Source organism: Orcinus orca, chromosome 13 (assembly GCF_937001465.1).
Source record: "Orcinus orca chromosome 13, mOrcOrc1.1, whole genome shotgun sequence".
Classification (NCBI taxonomy): domain Eukaryota; kingdom Metazoa; phylum Chordata; class Mammalia; order Artiodactyla; family Delphinidae; genus Orcinus; species Orcinus orca.
In genome coordinates, this window is record NC_064571.1 from 62,231,123 (window position 1) to 62,248,827 (window position 17,705).

At 39.5% G+C, this 17,705-nt stretch overlaps 1 protein-coding gene across 6 annotated transcripts in view; it reads left to right on the plus strand.

Moving 5' to 3' along the window:
- The window catches only part of EIF2AK2 (eukaryotic translation initiation factor 2 alpha kinase 2), a 40,681-nt gene that overhangs the window by 13,933 nt on the left and 9,043 nt on the right, over nt 1-17,705 (plus strand). For 2 of the 6 annotated variants that reach the window (XM_033419273.2, XM_033419274.2), the window contains exons 8-15: nt 193-227; nt 1,883-1,948; nt 3,546-3,668; nt 6,455-6,571; nt 8,037-8,217; nt 11,628-11,756; nt 16,487-16,591; nt 17,651-17,704. In XM_033419273.2, the coding sequence (XP_033275164.2) occupies nt 193-227; nt 1,883-1,948; nt 3,546-3,668; nt 6,455-6,571; nt 8,037-8,217; nt 11,628-11,756; nt 16,487-16,591; nt 17,651-17,704 (810 nt within the window). The remainder of the gene's footprint in view (nt 1-192; nt 228-1,882; nt 1,949-3,545; nt 3,669-6,454; nt 6,572-8,036; nt 8,218-11,627; nt 11,757-16,486; nt 16,592-17,650; nt 17,705) is intronic. The other 4 variants (XM_049696438.1, XM_049696440.1, XM_049696439.1 and 1 more) reach the window with 4 other exon arrangements.

The window sequence follows — 17,705 nt, forward strand, 5'->3', positions numbered from 1 at the left end:
ACTTTGATATAGCCAAGTGCAGTGAAAGCAGGGCTTAGTGAGAGCATACAAATTGATGAGGTTGTTAATCTAAGGACAAAGAAGTGTGATCAAAGAACCATCTAGATATACAGGAGAAAGGATGGCAAGAAAAAGCAAGATACTTAATTTAATCATCCGAAACTATTGATATTCTCCATTTTTTAATTATAGAACAGTTCCAGAAATAATCCCAGAAAGGTGAAGAGGTGAGTATCATTATGCATTGAACATGTTTTGAAATGTAGTTTTATTTCAGACTTAGTTTATTAGCCTTATTTATTAAGTCTTCAGTATTTGTAGAGTACTATATGCCCTTATTTGAGTGGAGTTTCAGAGTAGAAAGCATAATTAAGGCTCACTGAAATCTTGAAATCTACAAACAATACTTTTAAATACGTGGAGAACTCTTTGAACATACACACACACTACACTGTAGACATAAAGGCCTATGGGGCTATTGGTCGAGTAATTGATTAAGGGCATTATTTTGGACGAGGCTGACACAGGAAATGGGTTTGCAGAGATGTTTTCACGAGAAGTGCATAATGGGAATTCCCTGGCGGTCCAGTGGTTAAGACTCTGTGCTTTCACTACGGGAGCCTAGGTTCAATCCCTGGTGGGGGAACTAAGATCCCACAGGTGTGTGGCACGGCCGAAACACGCACGCACACACACACACACACGCATGCACACACACACAATAGAGAAGTGCATTATTTTGCAGATAAGCAGGTAGAGTAGAAATGGTATCATAACTTGGGGAAGAAAAAAAAAGACCAAATGTTATGTAAATTATGGTGACTTGGTTTCTTGAACTGAAAAGAAAAGCAAGGACGTCAGTATAGTCAGCAGTGAGAGTGAGATGGCAGCAGGAGCCATTATAAGGCACCAGTACATTCCAAACAGTAGGCGATGTTTGCAGAGAGATGATGCCTGATGCGGGTATTTGAATGAAGATGGGAGAGGTCTGTGTGTGAGATGATCAGGCTGTCAGTCATGGTTCTAGTGTCAGGGAGGAGGAAGGAGGAGCGTTTGTGAGACAGACTGTAAAGGAAGAGTAGACATGACTTGAGGGAACTGAGTTATAGAACTGGTTGAAGAAGATGCAAAGGAAAAAGGATACAAAGATTGTTCCTTGTGGATGAGATGCTGACAAGAGTCATGGCACTGATGCTGTTAAGGGAGTTGAAGACTTGACGGCTTAGGGGAGAGATAGCAGTTTGTATTTGTTTAGTTTTAGGTGGTATTTGAACTTCCAGTTGTAGGAGGCTTACCACCAGCAAGGAATAAAGGTCAAAGGAAACACAACCAGGATGAGAGTCCAAAGAGATATATTTCCTGAGGTTTTGAGTCTAGAGGGAGAAAAAGAGAGGCCAGCGGCATGCTGACAATGAATGTGTTAAGGCCAAAAGAGGAACCAAGAAAGGAGTGAAAAATAGAGGACAGAGAACCATATTGTTTCTAAAGAAAAAGGTTAGTATTTGCTACCTCATTATTCTAATAGTTGACTCAAAATATAAAAAGCCGGGGCTTCCTTGGTGGCGCAGTGGTTGAGAGTCCGCCTGCCAATGCAGGGGACACAGGTTCGTGCCCCGGTCCGGGAGGATCCCACATGCCACAGAGCGGCTGGGCCCGTGAGCCATGGCCGCTGAGCCTGCGCGTCCGGAGCCTGTGCTCCGCAACGGGAGAGGCCACAACAGTGAGAGGCCCGCGTACTGCAAAAAAAAAAAAAAAAAAAAAAAAAAAATATATATATATATATATATATATATATAAAGCCTAGTGCGACATGAAACCTACTAACATAAACAAGTTACATTTGATTTCAGTTTTGAGTTTACGGGCTTCTCTTAACTTTTAGATCTTTGGCACCTAGATTTGACTCTCCTGTGAAGACGGAAGAAAGCATGTATACTGTGGACTCCAGGTAAGAGGGAAAACTGTGAAAAAGAATTTGTTTAAGGATACATTTGCTCCTCTGACAAAAGTTTCTTAAGGGACTGTTGAACATCAGGCAGGTTAAATTATATTTCTACCTGAACTGTTTAATTGTTTTAGCACAATCAGGCCCACAAAAGATCATTGTCTCTTGGAGGAACACAATTTAGATGTATCCAAATGGAATGTGGTAAGTGTAGATCTGTGTGATACTCAGGTGGATTTCTCTGACATCTATGGAAGGTTTTAATATTGAAAGCAAATGTTTCTATAAACCAGTGATTTTTTTTTTTCAACAAAAGTACTCCTGCAGGAATCAGAGTAGATCCACTTGGATCTGTATTCCATTTTCCAGCTCCATAGCAGATTTCACTTTGAAAAGGGGTTGCTTTTGTGGTAGATCATGTGTTTGGGCTTAAATAAAGTATCTAAAACAAAGGAGGCCTATTTGCAACAGGGGGACATTGAATATGAGCTTAAAAAATAATAAAGAATCACCAAATATTTAATAAGTACCTAGTATATACCTGGCACTGTGCTGGACATTGGATTTATAGCAGGAACAAATAGAAACAGCTCCTGCCCTCCTGGAGTTTTGAAGGGATGATGATTACATGAAAAAGTCTGTAATTACAAACCGTGGTCAGAGGTCTGAAGGAAAAGCCATGACATGGTTAGAAATGAAAGCAGAACCCTTGGATGTAGAGTGAGGGGCGAGGCAAAGCTTTCTCTGGGGTCACATTTGTGGGGAGGCCCTGAGCTTCTGCAGAAGAGCATGTGGGAAGGTGAAGGTGGGAAAGGTGATGTGAACGTCGGAGGAGCGGAGACAAGGCCATGTGCTGGGAGGGCAGTGAGCAAGGGCCCGGGGCCATGAGACCAGCTGGAGAGGGAGGCAGGGCCAAACGGGTGGCCCCTTGTAGCCCATGCAAGGACTTTCTGGGCTTTGCTGAATGCAGGGGCAGGCTATGGGAGGATCTAGGCAATAAACAGATGTGATCAGACTTAGTGTTTATCACACTGGTTGCTTTGTGGATCACGGATTGGAGCGGAGGAAGGAGGGGAAGTGGAGTGTCCAGTGAACAAAGTTCTGCGGGAGTCTGATGGAAGTTTGGACTGAAGGGAAAAGGTGGGCAGACACCAGCAGATGTGTTTTAGAAGGAGAATTGGCAGAGTTAATGATGGAATGTGGGGCATGAGGGAGAGGGGAAACCCAAGGAGTTGCCAACGTAGGCAGGCTCAGAGCATGTGCTCATTTCTCTTGTAACAGCTTGGTGGTAGCCGGGGAACACAGTGTGGCACTGTTTTCTAAAGTTTTATACTTGGGATAAGATTCTTTACCATGGCTTTTGTTTAACCAGAAGGTGACTGACTCTCAGGGGTGATCTGTTATGTAGGGATGGGAAGAGGGAAGACCTATCCTTTGCAATTCAAGAATTTCTGTGAAGTGGATCCTTCTTATTCAGAAGAGGAGAGTCCTGCTTATTAGACAGTCCATTTCACCAGTGCTGTTAAGGGAAAGTGGGAGGGTGGGAGTGGGGAGCAGCGAACCCTGAACCTCAGAATAACAGTAACGTTCATCTTTCAAGGTTTATCAGAGATTTTACAGAAATAACACCAATTGGCGCAGGTGGATTTGGCCAAGTTTTCAAAGCCAAACACAAAATTGACGAGAAGACTTACGTTATTAAATGTGTTAAATATAATAACGAGTAAGTAGTAATATTTTATTTTTTTGAATGGGAAGGTGTTTTGAACCTGCAACTATTCTTTTTTATGTATCTCTCTTCTGCACTAGCGTATTATTATTATTTTTTAATCCTCCTTAAAAATGTCATTCTACCATGAGGAGCTTGGCTTACTCTGAAATGATCTCACTTTACCGTGGTTACTTCAATTAAAAAATGGATATACCACTGATCATCCTTTTGAGGCTGTCTTGATGAAAACTAAAGTTATAAAATCATTTAGCTTAAGATGACCTTCGAGATTTTGTAGTTTCATCTCCTTATCTTAACAGATGAGGGGACTGAGATCCAAAGATATGAACTGATTTGACAAAGGTAAAAGCTAGTGGGTGTTCGTTGTCTATTATTGCATAATCCACCACTCCAAAATGTCGTGGCTTAAAAACACCTAGTTATTACTATCTCTAGTGGTCCTATGAGTTGATTGTGCTCATCTGGGCCATTCTTCATGCATTTGCAGTTAGGAGCTTGACAAGGCTGGACATCGGAGATGGCTCTCTCACATGGCTAGCAGTGGTGCTGGCTGTGGCTACAAGTCCCACTGGCACTTGTTAACCAGAGCACCTCCACATGGCCCCTTTATGTGGTCTTGGCTTTTCACAGCTTAGTTGTTGGGTTCTGAGGACTGTCCCAGAGCAACTCATCCCAGGAGGGAGCAGTCTTGGAAGTTCCACATTATATTGGTTAAACAGAGTCACTAAGAGCAGCTCGAGGGGAGGGCAGACTACTTCTTACTCTGAGGAGTGGATGCAAGTATGTGGAGAGAAGGAATTCATGATGACCATATTGGACACTATCTATTGTGGTAACAAGGTGGAGATTTAGAGCTCATCCTCTGGAATACCAGTCTGCTGTGTTCCCACTATATATCAGTGCTTCCCATGTTTGTCTTACGTATTATCTGTGCCCTTCCCAAGCCCCACCCCACTCCAATTACTGGATAGCAGAACTCCTTCAGGAAGGAAAACACAGAGGAAGCAGGTCTTAAATCACATGTTCACCAGTCTTGCTTGTTGTTTTCTGGCAGTTGTTAACTATTTGTAACTTGGCCGGACTGATCCCTCAAGGACTAGAGAAGGAGATGGAAAAGGGATATGGGTGAAGGAAAATGACATGAGCAAAGGAGAAGCAGGCATGGTGTCCCAGGTGTTCTTCATCTAGTTAAACCAACCTACTTTCTGTCCCATGGACAGAAAGCCTTGCAGTTGAAATACCTTCATACCTACTCGGCATCAAAACAAGGCTTTTTCCTTCTTCATCGTTTTGCTTAACAGAAATGAAATACGGTTGTTCCTTCTCTCCCCTAACATCTTTTTTAATGGTCATACTTAATTATGATAAGGGTGCAATGTCTTGGACATTTCTAGTGGCTTCATAAATTGGTAAAACATAAATTGGTGAAAAATACACTTGGAGATATTAATCTAGAGCCATAAAAATGTTTAGATGCTTTGACCCATGGATTTCCTATCTGGGAACCTATTCCAAGGATATTACCCAGATTATGGGAAAAGCTATTCAAGAAGATAAAAATCACAATCACAATGTCATTTATAGCAGTGAGAAATTAGAGCAAACAAAATATTCAGCAATGAAGAAATGATTAAGTATGTTTTGTTCTCTCCCCTGATCAATGGCTATTTTGCAGTCATTAAAAATGAGGGTTATGTACTGTAAATATTATACATGAAATAGTATGATGCTGGAAGTTGCTTTAGAATAATCCAGGGGGAAGATGAGGAAGTAGGTAAGAGTATAAATGAAACAAGATTGGCCAGGAGTTAATAACTGTTTTATCTGATGAAACAGTGATGGCCAGGTAGGGGCTCATTCTACTATTTCCTCTACTTCTTTATACTTTTGAAATCTTACATTAAAAACTTTATACATGATGGTTATACAGATTGTATAATAATCAGGAAAATTTTAAAGCTAATACATTATATAGAAAAAAATAGGATAAAAATATACCCTATAATTACAAATATGTAAACATGTATATGAAGAAAGACTATAATAAATAATCTAAAATAATAAATGATTATGTTAGAATTGTGTTGACATATGAGTAATTTTTTTCTTTATTTTTATAAATTTTACATCATGTAGAACTTTTCAAATTAAAAAAAGAAATTATAAAATGTTTGCTTATTTTCTCATCCTTGAAATCACAAATTTATTTATTCCATTTGGCATAGAATTGTCATAGCTCTTGACTACACATCCCTGTAAAGCTTCCACATTGTGCAATGAAATTTCAGTCTCTCTGCATAGATCACCCCCTTTGTGTACTTTTGCCACACACTGAAAATTCTGAATTAGATTCTTCATGCTGCTTGTGTTACCTACCACTTCTGCCCAAATGGGGTTTGCTTATGAAATCCAAATTGATTTTAACACGTCTAAATAAAACATAGTGGATGATTTTTTTTAGCTCCCCCCCAGAAAAAAAAAATTCCATCACTGGCAGTTCACAGACTACTACGTATGACTTTTAAACTGTGATGTTTAGAATAATTAAGTTACTGTTTTTTTCTCTTATGTTGAGAGTGAGAACAGCTGTGTTTTTTCTGTGTGTTCACTCTTTCCTTTTGAGCACTGCTGGCTTGCATTCTAAAACTCATTGTGGAAACCATGGTGACTGTTTAATAAGGGAATATAAGTAGTTGTCTGCTGTTGCTCGAGGCGTTTTGTTGTTGTTATCAGGGATGGATACTGACGCTTTTGTGTTCCCTGTTTCTTTTAACTAGGAAGGTAGAGCGTGAAGTGAAAGCTTTGGCAATGCTTGATCATGCAAATATCGTTCACTACCACAGTTGTTGGGATGGGCTTGATTACGATCCTGAGCAAAGCATAAATTCTTCAAGGTAACTAAAAGGAAATTCCCATAGTCATGATGGGATAGAGGAAACAGTCATTTACTATGTGTGGGCCACTGGGTAAGGCCATTAATTATTACATTTAATAATCACAGCCAGAAACACTGAGACACTGTTATGCCTCCATTCTACAGGTAAGGAGACAATGAATAGTCTTTTTCTTGCTCCAGACTTGCTTTAAAAAACCTTTTTTTAATTGTCCTCCGTGGTTTTTGAAATCTCAGGTTTAGCTTTCCTGACTCTGTTGTTTAAGGTACAGGCTTGCTCCCATGCCCTGACTTCAGTCCAGGCCATAAACGCAGTCTTGTGAAGAAGGTTTGAACTTGCTGTCTATGCTGCATTTGGAGGCTCCCCTCCTTCCTCCACTGCCAGCCCTCTTCTGTCCCTCTCACCTGGTTGGCAGGGTACAGTCAAGGGGCCTCTTCTGAATGCAGTTATACCCCTTACGGTCAGGTGGTGGGCAGTGAAAATAATTCCAAGACCCTGAGCTGTGACGGGGGCTCCCTCCCCTCAAACCTTGCATTACTGACGATTTGTCTCAGATAAGCCACTGCAAAGGGACTGAAGGGTTTTAAAGAGCTGGCGCCTCCCTTGGAAAGTCACCCATTGTTTCTTGGAGACAGTCCTTTCAGTATAATCCTGAGGCCACTGTGGGCCTGTTCATCCACACCGTCTCCACACCATGTAATTGAGAACCTTATCATCGGTTTCAGAAGTACCATCAACATACAGACTTCTTCAGCTTTCAGCAAATTCCTGGCTACCTTTTTCTATTTTCTAGCCAATATATGCTCAAAGAATTTAAATTAGTATTGAGGCCAACTTAGTTCAGAAAAAAACCCAAAAGCCAAAACCAAAACAAAAAACCATGGTTAGCAAAATCAGTCCTCCCTGCTATACCTCATAGCAATTTGTTGGCACTTTTCTTAGAATTCTTATCTACGTACTATTATTTTAGGTTTGTTTTTCCTTTATCTCTGTCCTATTAAACTATAATCCTCATGACAGCAAAGATAGTGTCTAACTCACTTTCTTATCTTTAGATGCCTGTTCTGTGCCTTTCACAAAATAGATGCTCAGTAGAGCAATGGTGAATTAAAATGTTTCAAAATTACTGCATATATTAATGAAATTTGGTTTTCTGCAATTCCATTGTATTTATGCTTCTATTCCTATCTATTAGCAAAGATAATCAGGGACCTTCAGCAACAAAGAATGGGCAGGCTGCTACTTTATAACTTAGCTAAACAAAGCTTTGGATACCTGGGAATTTATGATTTAAATAAAGACTGGGTTATAATGTTTTGATTCAAATTTGTTATATTTAGGTTTGTTTAGAGACATATTTTGGCATTTTTAAGAAGGTGCAATTTTTTCAATGGAATTTTAAGTGTATTTTTTAATAAATTTATTTGTATTGCTACTTCTAACATACTGTGAGTTTTATACCCAGATCAAAGACTAGGTGCCTTTTCATCCAAATGGAATACTGTGATAAAGGGACATTGAAGCAATGGATTGACAGTAGAAGAGGCAAGGAACAAGACAAACGTTTGGCTTTGGTATTCTTTGAACAAATAACAGAAGGAGTGCATTACATACATTCAAAACAGTTAATTCATAGAGACCTTAAGGTAAGTGGAAAAAGTACTTTGTCAGGAAATGATAAATTAGTTAATTTAAAAGTCTATCTTCTTTAGTTTCAGAATCGATTGACAGTCATGAGGAAATAACATCTCTGATCCTCTAAAGTTAGAATGGATCTAGCACTTGCCCCAAGTACCAATCTATAGAACCACGCAGAAGGTCTCCAGGGCTGTAAACTTATGGAGACACTGAGCTCCACAGGAGGAAGCTCATTCACTTCTGGTTCTATTTGTCATCCTGGCTGAGAGTCACACCCCAGTTGTAAACACTAAGAGCTTTAGTATACTGAACACTTGTGCAAGTAATTACTGTGGCTGGCACAGCCAGCTGGCTGCTCTGTCCCTGCCTCTACTGCTTCTCAGGCTTGTCTGAGAGGCAGAAGGGACTCTGGTAACTGGCTTTGGGAACATGGGTCTCTTAACCTTTCAGTCATTACTCTTGAGGGCAGTCACAGCCACTAGGTCCAGAGTCTAGGATTTCCTTGGCATTTGGTTAGACATCTGTGCCCCATGATTGGAAAATTGCAGTAACCCAAACCTTGGAACATGTAGCATATCTTTGTATTTTCATTTTCTTCGGGCTTCCTAGCTTCTTTTATGGTCTAGTTGAGCAGTTTTCCCATTTCCTCCTCAAAAGTGAAAGGAGAGACAGAAGAGCTTTCAGTCTCTCCTCCACACTCCCTGTGATTTGCCTACGCTTATCACAGACTGGCCATGCTGAATCCTGTCACCGAATCTTTGCTCATGTTCTTGCATTGTACACTCTCTGCCTGTCCCCTTTGGTACCAATTCCTTTATGAGCCTTTCCCAGTCACTCTGGATCAGACGGAAGCACCTTGTCTATGTGGACCTTGACTCTCTGCTTATCCCACCTGTCTAAAACAGCCGGGAATGAGAAACAAAGCAAAAAGTTCCTTGAGAAAAATAAGCAACCATGTACATAGTTGTTTGTTTGGCCTAGGTAGAAAAAGATGGCCCTTAAGAGGTATTGCATCCTTGGTCTGCCCGGGGGCTGGATGTCTGATGCCTTCAAGTAGGAGTCTACCTCGTTCCAGTATCTTTTTTTAACAGTACCTGAAGGTGTTCTTTGAAGTTGGAATGATATAATGACTCTGTTCAAAAGGTTACATTTAGAATGGCTATACCTACACTTCGAAATAAATCGTAGAGTTAAATAAGAAATTAAACACAATTATCTATTTATATAATCATTTGCAAATAAATTACCTACTTACACAGTCATTTCCTCTACTCAGCAGTTTGAGTCTTACCTCCCAGACCCTTGTCAGGATGAGTTAATGAAATTCTGATCGGTGCTCCCTTCTCCCACCACCTGGTCTGCCAGTTCCCTCCTGTATTCCGCACTGCTTGTGCTCCATGTCGGGGAGTGATCTTTTCTTGTGTCTGCAGAGAATGTTTGCTCTATGTCGGCAGGTGCTCAAAGGTCAAACTTTAATACTACTGAGCCTTCTTTTCATCTTCTTCAACTTCCTAGCTTCACTGCTACAGTTACTGTTTTCTCATATCTGAGAGAAGATATGAACAAAGGTGTGCACCTTATTTTGTGATGCTTTGCAAAATACCTGCTCCTGGTGGCTTTGCCAGAGAACAGTTTTTACCCAATAAAGCCCCTATTCTATAAAGTCGACCAGCATTTACCTTAAGAACCAGACCAAAAATGCTGGTGATGGACACAGAGGTTTGTGGACTGAGGGCTTAGGGCCTGAGGAGTTCAGTCCCCCAATCGGCCCAGGCCCCTCGGTCAGCCTCAGCCCTTATTCCTGTACCTCCTTCATAAAGTTTGCTCCTTTTTTTTTTTTGGCCACAACTTGCGGCTTGTGGGATCTTAGTTCCCCGATGAGGGATCTAAACTGGGCCCCCTGCAGTGGAAGCTCAGAGTCCTAACCACTGAACCACCAGGGAATTCCCAGTTGGCACCCTTTTTTTTTTTGCACCCTTTTTTATGTTCTACCATCCAACATTTTGCCTAGTCATACCATAACTGATTAGACAAAATGTGGCATCATGTTTTTTTCTTTTTAATGAACTATAAACAAGCAATCTAATATTTTTATTAGACAGTCCCATCCAGCTTATATATTTAGACAGTTTTGTAAATGCAACCTCCTATTTCTCAGAGCCAGGCTGTAGCCTTGTGTGGGACCAGCAGTTGTACCTGCAAACCCAACATCTTCCTACACTGTAACTTGAATACAGCAGAGGCACATTTTCTCTCTACATCCCCACAAGTCTACAGGTTTCCGTCCATGTTACTGGCGGTAGGTTCCAATCTAACCATTAATTGTTCTAATCTAACTGCTGATTTCTGCATGGGCTTTTTCAGGCTGGTTCTTTGAAGCTGCTCTTTCAACCTGCTTGGGCTTATGGTCTCTTCTCTTTCAGTTTCTTTACTAGGCCCTCTCCTAAGTGTTGTCTCCTTGAGTCTGTGTGTGTATGTGGGTAACCCAACATTGCATTGAAAGTAGCTTTCTCAAGAATGGCAAAATATTAATTTCCTCATCAACAACCTTCATGTTTTCATGGTCTTTAGAATATTGGTCAATACCTTCTACAAAGTTGTGGAATTGTCATTCGGTTCTTCCATTCCTTTTTTTTTTTTTCAATCTGCTTAAAGAATTACGTGGAAAAATAATATTTCAGTGCTACTCATCAGCTTCCAGTTAACTTGATATGCCTTCAAAGATAGAGGGCGAGCCTGCATACTGTTCTCCATAGTGGCTGTATCAATTCAAAGATATTAAAAAAAAAAAAAAAGATGGGCTACGTTTGTGAAGAAGTTGTCAGACGCCTGGAGAAATAGATGTAAAGGAAGGCTCCAGGGGAAATTCTGCATATGATATTCTGCAGCATTATTGGGAATGGACTCATTCTGAGAATCTCAAAATTAGAAAGGATCTTAAGGGTGTCTACTTCAATCCCCATCAAATCCTGGACTCATATTTGCAATGTTTCCACCAAGTGGGCGTCCAGCCCTGTCTTGAATACTTCGTAGGATGGGGAACTCTCTAACTCCCATTCTTTGGACCACACGATTAGTATATCAGGATATATTAAGGCAAATCTTGTGGTTGTTTTCATCCTCTAGTCCTGGATCTGTCCCCTGGGACCAGGCAGAGTGAGTCCACCTTCCACTTATCTTAAGATATTTGAAGGCAGCTATGCCCCAAGCCTTCTCTGCTCTCAGCCAAAAAGTCCTTAACTTCCTCAGCTAGCATTTTAAAGACTGATAATAATAAATTTCCTGTTTTGGGCTTAACCTATGTAAGAGTAAATGCCTTATAAGTAAATATAAAAATAGCTGTTACTAAATATGATTTGGATGTGTGATAAAAGTCTTGTCAAATTGGTACTTACAAGTTAAAATTTTTTTTCTGTAGCCACATAATATATTTTTAGTAGGTACGAACCAAATAAAGATTGGAGACTTTGGACTTGTAACATACCTGAAAAATGATGAAGCGCGGACAAGTAAACAGGGAACTAGGCTATACATGAGCCCAGAACAGGTGAGGTCCCCTTCCTTTCTGTTGATATATATTTTTATCTCTTTCATTTTTTTAACTATAAAAATAATAGGCACCTCTCATAAAATTAAAACGGTACAGAAGTAAATAGAATAAAAATGGAAAGCTCTCCTTACCCTTCCTTTCTACTCTTCTCACTAGAGTTTGTGGTTTATCCTTTTAGATCATTTTCTTTGAGTTATAAAAAATATACAGATAAAAATACATATTTACAGAGACTTTTTACATAAAAACATACATAAATACATTTTACAAGATACTATAATGTTATTTTGTGACTTAATTTTTTTTTTACTCAACAGTGTATCATAATCTTTCCATAGCTGTACAAATAGATTTGACACTTTTTTTTTTTTTTTTTTTTTTTTTTTTTTTGCGGTACGCAGGCCTCTCACTGTTGTGGCCTCTCCCGTTGCGGAGCACAGGCTCCGGACGTGTAGGCTCAGCAGCCATGGCTCACGGGCCCAGCCGCTCTGCGGCATGTGGGATCTTCCCGGACTGGGGCACGAACCTGTGTCCCCTGCATTGGCAGGCGGACTCTCAACCACTGCGCCACCAGGGAAGCCCTTGACACATATTTTTAACAAGTGTATTGTATGCCAAAGTATAGATATACCGGCACGCATTTAACTATTGCCTTATTGATGGGCATTTATTTAGATTGTTTCCAACTTTTTACATTTATAGACATGTTATGTGTCTTCCTCCTTATCTTTGAGTCTAAAAACAAATATTTCGATGATAATCAATGATAGATTCTTTGAATTGAAATTGTTGACTAGAATGACAGGTGCAGTTCAAAGTTGATACATACTATTAATGCATATATGTGGAACCTGGAAAAATGGTACCGATGAACCCGTTTGTAGGGCAGAAATAGAGACACCGATGTCCATACAAACATATGGACACCAAGGGGGGAAAGTGGCCAGGGGTGGGATGAACTGGGAGATTGGGATTGACGTGTATATACTAATATGTATAAAATAGATAACTAATAAGAACCTGCTGTATAAAAAATAGATAAAATACAAAAATTCAAAAAAAATTGATACATGCTTTGAAATTGTCATTCAAAATAAGTGACTCTAGTATGTTCTCCTACTAATGTGTACGAGAATGCCGCCTCCTCCCTCACACTCTCAGTCAGACTATGGAATTATCAGACTGCAGTTTTGGTCACTGAGATGAATGAGGTGTAGCTTAATCTTTTTTTTTTTTTTTGGCTGCGTTGGGTCTTCGTTGCTGCGCGCGGGCTTTCTCTAGTTGCGGTGAGCAGGGGCTACTCTTCGTTGCGGTGCACGGGCTTCTCATCGCGGTGGCTTCTCATTGCGGAGCATGGGCTCTAGGTGTGTGGGATTCAGTAGTTGTGACACACGGGCTCTGTAGTTGTGGCTCACGGGCTCTAGAGCTCAGGCTCAGTAGTTGTGGTGCATGGGCTTAGTTGCTCTGCGGCATGTGGGAATCTTCCTGGACCAGGGATCAAACCTGTATCCCCTACATTGGCAGGCGGGTTCTTAACCACTGCGCCACCAGGGAAGTCCCTCAATACTTTCTTTATGGCTTCTGGGTTAATCATTTTTATTTTGGAGGTCCTTCCTACCACAAGATTATAAAAATATTTCGTGTTTTTATTGATATTTTAGCTGAATTAATTTTTGTATATATATGAAGGAGTATAACTTGATTTTCCCCATGTGGGTATGAAACTGCCCCATCACCATATATCAAATAGTTAATGATCTAAAATATTCTTTTAAGGAAAATTTGTAGAGACAAAAAGTAGAACAGAGGTTACCAGGGGCTGAGGGGAGAGAGGAATGGGAAGTTGTTGTTTCATAGGTACATTTTCTGTTTGTGATGAAAAAATTTCTGGAGATAGATAGTGGTGATGATTATGCAACATTGTGAAGGCACTTAATGCCACTAAATTGTACAAATGGAAATGGTTAAAACGGTAAATTTTATATATATATATATTTAACACAATATAAATATGCTATTTTATCATATATGAAATTCCCACACACTTATGGATCTGTTTCTGGACTCTATTCTGCCCAGTTGATTTATTTAATCTTCTTCCTCTTTAATATCATCCTGTTTAATTATTATAGCATTATAAAATGTTTTATATTTTAGCATTATAGAATTATTATAGCATTATATAATGTCCTGATAGATATCAGGACATTATTCTTCAATTAAAAAATGTTCTACCTTAAGCTTATACAGTACTGTAGGTCAATTATATCTCAATGAAACTGGAAGAAAAAAATATTCTTAGTGTTCACATTTACTATTCCAAATAAACTGTAGAATCAGTTTGTCATGTTCCACAACTGGTGTTGATGTTTTGATAGCAATTGCATTATATTTAAGGATTCAATTGAGGGGAATTGACATCTTTATATATTTGAGACTTCTTCTCCAAGAAGTCTCCAAGAAATTGGTATATTTCTCCCAATTATTCAAATCCTCCTCAGTCAGCTTTTGCCAGGCTATGCTATGGTAACAAATGACACTGATTTCCCAGTGGCATACACAACACCAAAGGTTTATTTCTTGCTCACGTGGTGTGATGGCTGCAGTCTTGGCCCAGTTTTGCCCCACGTGATTCCTTCATTCTAGAACCCAGGCTGAAGGAAGAACCCTATCTGAGTATTTCTGTCCTCACTGCAGAAAGCAGTGTCAGAACCTTGTGATGGCTTTTAAGATTCTGCTCCTCAGTGGCATACATCACCGAAAGTCATTGCCCAGAGCAAATTGGCCAGCTCAAGACAAGCACATGGAGAGGAAGTGTCATGCTCTCTCTGGGAGGCCAGTGCACAATTGGGAGCAATAATATATTCTACCTCAAGGCCACTTTTATATTCTTCAATGAAAACATTCAATGAAAATTTGTTTTTTCTTTATGAATATTGTTCATATTTTTAAAGCTTTTCCCTGGATATGTATCATGTTTTGCTATTAAAATGGGTTATTGGTTATTAGGCTGCTGATTTTTTAAATATATTTATTTTTAATTGTGGTAAAATACACATAACATAAAATTTACCATCTTTACCAGTTTTAAGTGTGCAGTTCTGTGGCATTAAGTACATTCACACTGTTGTGCTACCATTACCACCATCCATTCACAGAACTTTTCATCTTGCCAAACTGAAACTCTGGACCCATTGAATAGCTCTCCATTCCCCTCTTTCCCAGCCCCAGGCAACCACCATTCTACTTTCTCTATGAATTTGGATACTCTAAGGACCTCTTATAAGTGGAATCACCAGTGTTGGTCCTTTTGTGACTAACTTATTTCAGTCGGCATAGTATCCTCAAGATTCATCTATGTTGTAGCATATGTCAGAATTTCCTTCCTTTTTAAGGCTGAATAATATTCCATTGTATGGATATATCACATTATGTTAATCTGTCACATCGATGGATATTAGGGTTGCTTCTACCTTTTAGCTACTTTGAGTATCGCTGTATTGCTGCTATGAATATTGTTGTACAGCTATCAATTCATGAATGTTTGGCTTATATATAGACTCATTACTGTAGTAGGTGGGGCTTTTTTGTTTTGTTTTGTTTGTTTTTTTGGTTGATTGCTTACTGTCTGTTTTCATCTTTTGGGGTTGTTTGTCCTATCTTTTTTTTTTTTTATAAATGCCCTTTAAAGATAATTTTTTACTGAAAGGTAATATATCTTTCAAAATACCCCTACTATTTTGTCATCTAAGAAAAAATACAGTGAGCCATCTGATGGTTTGAGAGTCTAGAATGAAGAAGGAACACACCTCTTCCTTTGGGGACCATTCAGCATAAAAACATAAGTTTTTTGCAAAGTGTGAAGGTAGAAGACAGTAGGGGACTGACAGCTCCCTTTTAACTCCCACTCTCTAAAATATCTCCTGCATCCTATATTGTCACATTTTATTGAGGAATAATTTATACACCATAAAATGCACAGATCTTAAATGTACATTTTTTTTTTAGTTTTGACAAAGGCGTAGACCTGTGAAACCTGCAAGCCTATGAAAATGTAGAACATTTTCCTCACCCTAGAGTATTCCCCTAGACCCCTTTCCAGTCAGTCACTCCTCTCCACTGCCCAGAGGCAACCAGTGCTCTGATTTCTTTTACCATAGATTAGTTTTCCCTGTCCTTGAGCTTAGCAAGAATGGAATCATATAGTATGTACTCTTTTGTATTTGATTATTTCACTCAAAGTAATGCCTGTTGGAGAACCTCTGGTTGTTGCTCATATCAGCAGGTTATTCTTTTTTGTGGCTGAATACTATTCTGTTGTATGAATATACCACAATTTGTTCATCCGTTTTTCTGTTGATGGACATTTGGATTGCTTCCAGTTGTGGAATATTATGAATAAATCTGCTATGAACATTTGCATACAGCTGATTTACTGGGCACGATTTTAACTGCTTCACCTGCTCGTCTCATCTAACCCTGCAGTTAAGCTATGAGGTTAAAACTATTGTTACCTCCATTTTATGGTTGAGATTATTCCCACATTGATGGTGATTCAACTATTTAGTGACAGAGGTTTGAACCTGGGCAGTCAGACTCCACACATCTTGCTAATAAACATACATTGTTGTGTGATACATTTTGGTCAGATAACTTTTTTGGCTTTAGAAGGCATGGATGTTTATATCAGATGAGTCACAAATGTAAATATACTTTGGTTTCTTCAGATTGCTTGTATAGAAGACTATGGAAATGAAGTGGACATCTTTGCTCTGGGACTAATTCTTGCAGAACTTCTTCACATATGTCCCACTGAGGTAGAAACAGTGAAGGTAAATAATCTCACAGAAAGAATTAAGCAACAAATATTATTGGCCGTCATGTCCAAAGTGCTGCTGCAAACAGTTATTGCCTCCAGGATGGGCTGGGGCATATTAGTGCTGACTGCAAATGAAATATGAATTTTTATCCCTTTCATGTTTGGGCAACCAGTATTTTTTGTTAAAGATCAAAAACTTTGGTCTTCTTTGGAAGGTGTGTACATCTCATAAAACTGTAGCTGTTTCTTCCTAATTGAGTCACTCTGTAAAATTGTTTTGATTGCCTGCTTTACATAAGACCCTGTGCTACGTGCTCCAAGGATTATGAAAATAAATAAGCCTTGTTCTCAAGGAGCTTATATTCTAGGAGGAAAGGTAACATAAGACAATGCTGTAAATGTTTTAGGAGAAGGCATGAGGTCTAATGGAAACAGCTAGGAGGGAGGTCTTGCCAGCTGTAGGGATTTAGGTTTCATGGAGACATTTAAATTGAGCTCTGAAGGACTGGTTGACTTCTAATAGTCCAGATTGGAAAGAAGGCCATGTGGAGACAGGAATGTGAAAAGTGTGTTTGGGAATAGCTGGCCGGTGTCATTTTTATTGGAGTATATCAGTCAAGGAAGTAGTGGTTGATGGTACTGGAAAGATATATTGGGGCTAAATTGAGGCAAGAATATGGACTTTCTTGTGGAGGCAGCAGGGAGCCACTGAAGCCTGCATGCAACTGGATATCCTAGTCTGAAGCTCAGTAAAAGGGACTCACCTGGATTCCACAGCCTTCTTCTCTGTAAAACAGGAATAATGAAAGTACCTATTGCATAGGGTTCCAAAAAGGATGAAGGGAGGTAATTCATATGATGCTCTTAACACTTCGACATGCTGTAATGTTCAGGATGGTTATAACATGGGGTGGGTGGAGGAGAGGATTCCTGCTTGCTTCTTGGCTAACGAGATTTTTCAAAGATCTAGAAACATCCCAGATTTAGGGTATCCCCAGCTTTAGTGCTTCCTAAGTTTGTTTTTTCTCCAAAGTGAATAATTTCCTAATGAATATGTATGTTTAATTTTTAGATTCTTGAAGGTCTAAGGGATGGCACCTTCTCAGATGTATTTGACAACAAAGAAG